General features: G+C 46.7%; 1 protein-coding gene across 1 annotated transcript in view; it reads right to left on the minus strand.

The window, feature by feature from the left end:
• Positions 1-362: 362 nt before the first annotated feature.
• The window catches only part of arhgef28a (Rho guanine nucleotide exchange factor (GEF) 28a), a gene marked incomplete at both ends in the record, with an annotated part of 61717 nt that continues 52050 nt past the window's right edge, over positions 363-10029 (minus strand). Inside the window, 2 exons of the mRNA XM_080529389.1 lie at positions 363-553; positions 8516-8840. Coding sequence (XP_080385515.1) covers positions 363-553; positions 8516-8840 — 516 coding nt within the window. The remainder of the gene's footprint in view (positions 554-8515; positions 8841-10029) is intronic.

The following is a 10029-nucleotide window of genomic DNA, read 5'->3' on the forward strand; positions in this document are numbered from 1 at the left end:
ACAGAGCAGAGAGGGCTCTTCCAGCTGTCTGGACTGGGGAGGACAGAGAGAGGGCGGAACAGTCAGTGCAGTCCCCCCACCGCCCCCCCCCCCCCCACACACACACACACACCAGCCACCAAGGCAAGGCCAGAGAGACAAAGAAATGTGCCAGTCTAGTGTCTTTTTTTTTTTTTTCAACCTGGGCAATATGATGAATGACTTTTGTAGGCCAGCGACTTGGAGCCTAGTGGAGTGTGTGACTTTGAGCTTTTAGTGTGTGTGTGTGTGACTTTGAGCCTTCAACGGTATTTTTCTTATCGAGTTTTCACAGTAAGTGCTGGATACGACCCGGAGGATACGACCCAGAGTCAGAGACAGACTCAGAGGTACACGATGTTCTCCTCTCCGCCCTCCTCCCCCCCGCTCTCTGTCTCCAGGGAAACCAAAGCGGAGAGGTCCAGTTGGGGGTCACCGCCACCGGGGTGGGGGAGCCTCGGATACTGTCCGGCTCCCGTTGCCGTCGACGACAAGGTCCACGCCTCCCTGGCATAGCCGCTGTGTGTGTTTGGATCTGCGTGGACACACAAGACAATAAAAATTATTAAGAATAATAATAATAATAATAATACATTAGACTTATATAGCGCTTTTCTAGACACTCAAAGACGCTTTACAAACTGAAAAGATTGAGTAGTAAAATAAAAAGAAACAAACAAATTGATAAAAGAAAGTATAGGGGTCCAATTAATTTTCAGGACAATCTACTCTGTATACTGCAATTACACTTACATTTCGGCGGAGAAGCGGCGAACAAGCAACGCCAGCGTCCTCTCTCGACCGGCATTTTTTGAAAAGTGAAAAGTCTTACGAGTATGATCAATGTAATGTTAGCTAGCTACCTCTAAACATGGATCTGTATGGGCATAAATTAATTAATTTGAGGTGGTAAACACAGTCTGGCTATCTTATCACTCTGGTTAACTTATCTGTGTAGTTCTGAGTTTCTCTCCAAAGCCATAGACAGATGTCTGTAGTGTAGCGTCTGAAAAGCGCCGAACAAGCAACGCCAGCGTCCTCTCTCGACCGACTACTCGACTGACTACTAGTATAGTGGTCTAATTAATTTTTAGATTACTAAATCTAAATCTAAGTGCCTTTGTCTCAATCTACTCTGTATACTGCAAGTATATCTAGATTTCTAGATTTAGTATGTACAGTTAGGGTAGCTATGTACAGTTAACACTAGAACAGCCATGGGTGGGGTCATTTGACCCTGTGAGTAAAAAACATGTTATATCTTTGCACTCGATCACATTTTAGGACCCTCCTTTCATGACTAAGGTGACTAGGTGTTAAGGCAGCTATGTACAGTTAAGGTAGCTATGTACAGTTAAGGCAGCTATGTACAGTTAAGGTAGCTATGTACAGTTACGGTAGCTATGTACAGTTAAGGTAGCTATGTACAGTTAAGGTAGCTATGTGCAGTTAAGGCAGCTATGTGCAGTTAAGGTAGCTATGTACAGTTAAGGCAGCTATGTGCAGTTAAGGTAGCTATGTACAGTTACGGTAGCTATGTACAGTTAAGGTAGCTATGTACAGTTAAGGCAGCTATGTACAGTTAAGGCAGCTATGTGCAGTTAAGGCAGCTATGTACAGTTAAGGCAGCTATGTGCAGTTAAGGTAGCTATGTGCAGTTAAGGTAGCTATGTACAGTTAAGGTAGCTATGTACAGTTAAGGCAGCTATGTACAGTTAAGGTAGCTATGTACAGTTAAGGCAGCTATGTACAGTTAAGGCAGCTATGTACAGTTAAGGTAGATATGTACAGTTAAGGCAGCTATGTACAGTTAAGGCAGCTATGTGCAGTTAAGGCAGCTATGTACAGTTAAGGCAGCTATGTGCAGTTAAGGTAGCTATGTGCAGTTAAGGTAGCTATGTGCAGTTAAGGTAGATATGTACAGTTAAGGTAGCTATGTGCAGTTAAGGTAGCTATGTACAGTTAAGGCAGCTATGTACAGTTAAGGTAGCTATGTACAGTTAAGGCAGCTATGTACAGTTAAGGTAGCTATGTACAGTTAAGGTAGCTATGTACAGTTAAGGCAGCTATGTACAGTTAAGGTAGCTATGTACAGTTAAGGTAGATATGTACAGTTAAGGCAGCTATGTACAGTTAACACTAGGAAAGCCGTGAGGTGTCATCGGGCACCAGTGAGTACAAAAAAAATTCTACCATTGCACTCGATCAAATGTCAGGACCCTCCTTTCATGACTTTTCCTAGATATGTGCGTTCTACCACCCAGCATCTTTACATTTTCAAAATCGAGTTAGTATAAAGCGATTTTGCAGTATTTCTGTGTGTGCCTGTGTATTTGCCTTGGGATTCGGCTGCCATCTTTTTCTCCAAGGCTGCAATTCTCTTTTATATCAGCAGAGGTAGCAAGGGGGCACACACTGTGCTCAACCTTCAGGCTTCAGTGCTGAATTAGATACAGTGGATAAGACTGACATTTGTAACATAATGTGTTTATATATAGGCTATATATAGCAATAGTGATACATAAGATATGTATATGTACAGACAGTTATGAAAATGATAAACTGTACAGTATGTCTCCCAATCCCTTCAGATTTGTTGGAGCTGAGGTTTTTTTTTCACAGCGGGTTTACCCAAGTTCCATGCAATAGTGATAAGATATTATGATATGTGTAGCCTATGTACAGTTATGAATGATACACTGCACAGTATGTACCTATCAAGTTGTGTGGTGCATGCATAGCTACTGCAGCAAAGTAATTGCAGTAACCTACGTTTGATTATGCCTGTACTCATCAACGAATATTATATAACGAATGGATATTTATAATATTGTATATAATGTTTTTTTGGTATATAATGTTATTGTATAATGTTTTTTTCTGAGTGGGGCAGTCCCACTCATAGTTTTCATGTTATTGGACTGATATAGTGAAGACAGACAGGAAAGTAAGGAGAAGAAGGGCCGACATATGTGTGCACGACCACGGTGCTAGACCACTGGACCATGTTAGGCCACCAGTATATTGATAATTGATAATAAGATATTGATCATGTATTTCGCTGTGTTGTGCATTGAATGACACTTTAGCCTACAGCGCTGTCAATTTTCAAATAATGCAATAGGATATATATATGAATTTACAGAAACACATCATCATGAATGGAAACACGCATTGATGTTACGGCCGGCGTGAAGTTCACGACAAATAAACACGACAGGTTTGTGCATCTCTGTGAAGCTCATAATTATGATAACACAATATTGCAATATTTATTACTATTATTTTTGTATAATAATAATCAACCATCATTCGTTAGTAATGAAAACTCCCGCAGTCCCGATCAATCTCCTCTCCACTTTACACATTAGGCCTACATAACCAAGATTTCTTTTGACATCACAACAATGTCAGCACAATCACAACAGAATCTTATTTTATCCAACCAGGTTTTATATTTTGATTATGACATCATGTCTTTCAACATTGTCACACTTTTCATTACACACATTAGCGGCATCTGTAGCTATGTACAGTTAAGGCAGCTATGTACAGTTAAGCTGTTAAACAACAGCTATTCGTCTACTGGATGAAGACACAATGAGAGGAGAGAAACAGAAAAGCATAAGAGAGGAGAAGTCATAACAGAACAAAGAAGAGGCTACTGTATCATATGACAACCACAGATACTACAATAGGAAATCATCCAGATCTAATCTTAATAGTTTCAGCCACTCCTCCTTCCGTCTCTAAACTCATACATCAGCCCTGCCACTACAGGCACAGTCTTCCATCTCCTCCAAGAGGGTAAACGAACAACACAGACACAGTTTCTACCCATCAGTCATTTCCCCCTCCACTTGAAAGAGTCACTGTTGTCTTTCTCATTAGGATACTATGACACCTGCCCGCCCAGACATGATCCCCACAGAAAGAAGAGAAGGGGAGGGGAGGGGCTTTGAACAGGTGCACAGCCATGGCCTTGGAGGGGACAAGAGGCCTGGGAATGGGTGTGTGTGTGTGTGTGTGTGTGTGTGTGTGTGTGTGTGTGTGTGTGTGTGTGTGTGTGTGTGTGTGTGGGCAGGTGTGGGCAGGTGTGGGCAGGTGTGGTGTCATGACCCGTGGTAATAGATGGTGTTATTGTGGTAATAGATGGTGTTATGGTGGTAATAGATGGTGTTATTGTGGTAATATATGGTGTTATTGTGGTACTAGATGGTGTTATGGTGGTAATATATGGTGTTATTGTGGTAATAGATGGTGTTACTGTGATAATAGATGGTGTTACTGTGATAATAGATGGTGTTATTGTGGTAATGGATGGTGTTATTGTGGTAATAGATGGTGTTATTATGGTAATAGATGGTGTTATTGTGGTAATAGATGGTGTTATGGTGGTAATAGATGGTGTTATTGTGGTAATAGATGGTGTTATGGTGGTAATAGATGGTGTTATGGTGGTAATAGATGGTGTTATTGTGGTAATAGATGGTGTTATTGAGGTAATAGATGGTGTGGCCTATAAATCGCCTCATTGTGTGTGTGTGTGTGTGTGTGTGTGTGTGTGTGTGTGTGTGTGTGTGTCCCACAGGAATGTGTGCGTCTGGGTGATTAATTAGAGAGGGCTTTGTTAGCGGAGCCCTGTTACCCAGCCTCCGAGGCCTTCCACTGGGCGTTGACAGATGAGCCAGCACCCTCACTGCCCTCTCCTCACAGGGACGTTCGCTGGGTCAGAAAGATCTCAGGCCAAAACGTAACAGAGACCCTTCTAGAAAGAAAAAAAAACTTCTATTCAGCAGCTGGTTGAAAAAAATCCTCAGTTTTCAATCGCTTCGACAAACAACTATCAGTTAGTTGGAATAACAGTGGGTGTTAGAGAAGGTGGCTTTTTAACCAGTGTCGTGCCTCACTGCACTGTGGTTCATCAGAGGACGGACCTACATACATAGTGGACCGTGTCTTTCTTCTATTCAGGTAGCAGTCCGGTAACGATTTATTCAAGCTTCACTGAGGCAGAGAGGAATACTGGATCTGACGGGATTTGGTGAATCAAAAGTCATTTCAGAGAATTCAATCCGACCGTTTTTTTCCCGATATCACTGTGGAGAAACACATTATGGAAATCCATTGAAGAGGAACAATCCCAAAATGCTTGGGGGGTGGTGGGTGGGGGGGGGGGGTGTCTGTGAGATGTCCTTCACGTGCAGGTGGTGGGTGTGTGAGAGAAGAATGATACTGTATTTTGGTTCATGTGAACACAATGGACGATTTCCATCTGAAGGACAAACTTCCCTTTCACAGTGAGATATTGCATTCCTGGGTAGAACTGGGGTGATTAGGAGAACGCATTCAGTGTTTGTGCTGTCAAGGATATCAGGCTTACCACATGGGAAATATACTCCTTAATGTACTCTATAATGATCTATAATGTACTCGATAATGTACTCTATAATGTACTCTATAATGTACTCTATAATGTACTCTATAATGATATATAATGTACTCTATAATGATCTATAATGTACTCTATAATGATCTATAATGTACTCTATAATGTACTCTATAATGATCTATAATGTACTCTATAATGTACTCTATAATGATCTATAATGTACTGTATAATGATCTATAATGTACTCTATAATGATCGATAATGTACTCCATAATATACTCTATAATGTACTCTATAATGATCTATAATGTACTCTATAATGATCTATAATGTACTGTATAATGTACTCTATAATGATGTATACTGTACTCTATCATGGCAAATGATCCTTTACAGGGAGATCAGGGGAGGCTGGTGGAGGGAGAAATTAGCCCGTCCTCCGATTTCTACCTCCACCAGCCTCCCCCAGATCCTATACAGGTAGTGTAAAACAATGACGTATTGCTGAAGTGGAAGAGATGGGGGGGGTTGGGGGGGGCTGGGGGGGTTGGAGGGGGGGACTGGGGGGTGCATCCCTGAGCAATATGAAGGAGAATCAAACCCCCCAGAGGAAGAAGACCACAGGCATGAATATCTGCTGACACCTCAGCTAGCATAATATACCTCCAACTGGACAGGAGCAGTGCATTGTGGGGGCTTGGTTCTTGGTGCCGGGGAGAGAGGCATTCATGCATTGTGGGGGGGGTAGATGTTAGGTCGCATATGCCCTCATTTGCAGACGGGGGGCCAAAGTATTCACCCCCTGTCTTGTTAACGTGATTCTGATTTCACCATGGCCTCGTGTGTGGTCAATAACTAGGAAAGGTTAACAAGGCGATCGATGGGGGGGGGGGGGGGGGGGGGGTTGCGCTGGCCTCTATCATCGCATCAACAACACTGCAAAGCCGCTATCAATGATGAGTTGATGCTCCCCACGCATTGCTGCCACTCATGCATACAAAACGAGAGTCATCCATTCTACGTCGAACACGCGAAGGTTTCCTTCGTAGCTTCTTGAAGCTGATAAGATTGTCTATACGAGTGCGGTGGGGGGGGGGGGGGGATGGGAGAGATCACCTGTGAGACGCCCGGGCTCGACTGACACCTCGGGAGTGAAACACAGATTAATATGTGTGTGCATCTCTCATTCCACGTCACCTCCCCTCTTCCTCCCGCGATGACAAGTTGCGCTGTAATGAGTTTTGTAAAGATTTTCCCGATCGATGCTCCCAATCAGTCAGCCATCGCCTCTGAGCGGTGATTCACGCGCTGTTGTCTGCCAGCCCACCCCCCTCCACACTCGCTCGATAGATAGAGAGGCCATTGATTTTTTTTTTCTCTCGTGGTGAGAAGGGGGCAGGGTTGCTGCCGGTGGTGGTGGAGGTGGTGGAGAGGTGGAGGGGGGGTGGGGGGGCGGGGGGGGTCTGTTTTTTCTTTGTCAGGAGACACTGATTAACTGGGAAAGAAGGACAAGCAAGGCCTCGACCACGGAAGCGGGGACAGCCTTGAGAGAGCTGGTGTGTGTGTGTCCGTGTGTGCATGCGTGTGTGCGTGCCTGTGTGTGTGTGCCTGTGTGTGTGTGTGTGTGTGTGTGTGTCCGTGCGTGCGTGTGTGTTCGGGGGGGAAGAGCAGGTGTTGTGTTTACATTCTCACAGGCAGCAGGCTTTATGAGATCCTATATGTTGTTGTATTTATTACGTTTCAGTCATAAAAACATCATAAAAAATAAACCGTGAGTCTCTATGAGAACAAACACACCCTCTGCAGAGGGGGGAGACAGAAGGGTGAGAGGGGGAGACAGAAGGGTGAGAGGGGGGAGACAGAAGGGTGAGAGGGGAGAGACAGAAGGGTGAGAGGGGAGAGACAGAAGGGTGAGAGGGGGGAGACAGAAGGGTGAGAGGGGAGAGACAGAAGGGTGAGAGGGGGGAGACAGAAGGGTGAGAGGGGGGAGACAGAAGGGTGAGAGGGGAGACAGAAGGGTGAGAGGGGGGAGACAGAAGGGTGAGAGGGGGGAGACAGAAGGGTGAGAGGGGGGAGACAGAAGGGTGAGAGGGGGGAGACAGAAGGGTGAGAGGGGAGAGACAGAAGGGTGAGAGGGGGGAGACAGAAGGGTGAGAGGGGGGAGACAGAAGGGTGAGAGGGGAGAGACAGAAGGGTGAGAGGGGAGAGACAGAAGGGTGAGAGGGGGGAGACAGAAGGGTGAGAGGGGAGAGACAGAAGGGTGAGAGGGGGGAGACAGAAGGGGGAGAGGGGGGAGACAGAAGGGTGAGAGGGGGGAGACAGAAGGGTGAGAGGGGAGAGACAGAAGGGTGAGAGGGGAGAGACAGAAGGGTGAGAGGGGGGAGACAGAAGGGTGAGAGGGGGGAGACAGAAGGGTGAGAGGGGGGAGACAGAAGGGTGAGAGGGGGGAGACAGAAGGGTGAGAGGGGAGAGACAGAAGGGTGAGAGGGGGGAGACAGAAGGGTGAGAGGGGAGAGACAGAAGGGTGAGAGGGGGGAGACAGAAGGGGGAGAGGGGGGAGACAGAAGGGTGAGAGGGGAGAGACAGAAGGGTGAGAGGGGGGAGACAGAAGGGTGAGAGGGGGGAGACAGAAGGGTGAGAGGGGGGAGACAGAAGGGTGAGAGGGGGGAGACAGAAGGGTGAGAGGGGAGAGACAGAAGGGTGAGAGGGGAGAGACAGAAGGGTGAGAGGGGGGAGACAGAAGGGTGAGAGGGGGGAGACAGAAGGGTGAGAGGGGGAGACAGAAGGGTGAGAGGGGGGAGACAGAAGGGTGAGAGGGGAGAGACAGAAGGGTGAGAGGGGGGAGACAGAAGGGTGGGTGTGTACTAGAGGGATAGTGGTGGTCTAGTGGATAGTGAGTTGGACTTGGGATCGGAAGGTTGTGAGTTCAAATCCCGCCTGAAGCCACACCACTACTACCTTGGGTAAGGCACTTAGCCCTCAGTTACTCCAGGGGGAATGTCCCTGTAATTCGTAAATGTAAGTCGCTTTGGATAAAAGCGTCTGCTAAATGGCAAAATTTAAATTAAATTAAATTACTAGCGGACAGTGTCCAGTCAGTCTTACCGTCGGGGGTCTGCTCGGAGCCCTGTACCTCCGTCGGGGCGTAGAGGTACCCCACCCCCCTGGCCCAGCCCTGGGGGTCCGTGTGGAGCTCTGTCCGTGTGGGGGTCTTGGAGAGGGGGTGCGGTCTGTGGTTGGAGCGAGCCAGGAGGGTGTTGAGGCTGTTGTGGGTGGTGGGGTCGTCGGGGTAACCTAGCGACCCCCCTCCTCTCTGGTGCTGCTGCAGGTGGAGGTGGCGGTTGTTGAGCAGGCCGGAGGTGAAGGCAGCCTCGTTCACAAACACGGAGCCGGCGTCAACGCGGCCGACCGGCTGACCGGGAACAGACTCCTGAGGGACCGAAGGAACACCGTTGTAAGGCTGTACACCATGACGCCATTGAGAGACAAGCACACTGTCACACTAGCCACATGACTAGACTAGGAGTTGGAGACAACAGTAGAACCACACCGCTAAATCTAAGGAAGATAAGTTATCTTAAATCAAGGCAGAATATGCTTGTTTTTCTGTCATGCTCATGCACTCGTTTTAAGATATCGTTTACTTGTTTGAAGAAAACCTTGGCAAGGGGCATTTTCCTGTTCTGTTTGGCAGATAATTTGGCATATTTTATATACCCCCATTTTATTGCTTTTTTCCCTTGTTTTTGAGAGCGGCAGTGCACTACTAAATGCTTGTGATAGAACACAGTATCCACTGGATAAACATATTTGAATGTCATCTATTCTAACCTGCTGTAGGTGTCCTAAAATGTCATGACCTTTCCATGAATAGTTCATATATGTTGATATGATGATCTATGAGGACCATGAGAAAGAAGTACTGATGTTGGAGATAGGGTTAGGGAAGTGAAGTGTGTGTATGTGTGTGTGTGTGTGTGTGTGTGTGTGTGTGTGTGTGTGTGTGTGTGTGTGTGTGTGTGTGTGTGTGTGTGTGTGTGCATGCAAGCATGTGTGTGTGTGTGTGTGTGCATGCAAGTGTGTGTGTGTGTGTGTGTGTGTGTGTGTGCTGGCTGGCAGTCCTGGAGTGGGTTGAGCCCACCTCCTCCCCAGAGCTCAAACAGCTCTGCTGCTAATTAGAGAGAGAGAGAGAGAGAGAGAGAGAGAGAGAGAGAGAGAGAGAGAGAGAGAGAGAGAGAGAGAGAGAGAGAGATCCGCGTACGTCACTCGATACGTCTCTGACCCCGCGACTCTGCCTCTGGCTAGACCTTCCCTAGCAGGACGTTGAGACTAGTGACAGGCCCACAGCAGGGAGCCCTTAGCGGGCCGCAGCTAACGTCCTAGCTATGACAGAAAACAAATGAAGGCTACAAAGACTAACATCCTAGCTAGCCTGGACAGAGTATGAATAATCAGAGCATAAATAATGTATATTATTAAAAAGAATGTGGGGGGTGGGAGGGGGGGAGGGAGGGGTGGGAGGGGGCAATTACGAGGCTCTCCAATAGAAGCCGTCCGTTCCAATCCTCACTTTTGTCTTTGAGTCTTTCCCACCTGCCGCACTTCATCACATGGTAAAC

The sequence above is a fragment of the Nansenia antarctica genome (genome assembly GCF_963989245.1).
Source record: "Nansenia antarctica genome assembly, chromosome: 4".
Classification (NCBI taxonomy): Eukaryota; Metazoa; Chordata; class Actinopteri; order Argentiniformes; family Microstomatidae; genus Nansenia; species Nansenia antarctica.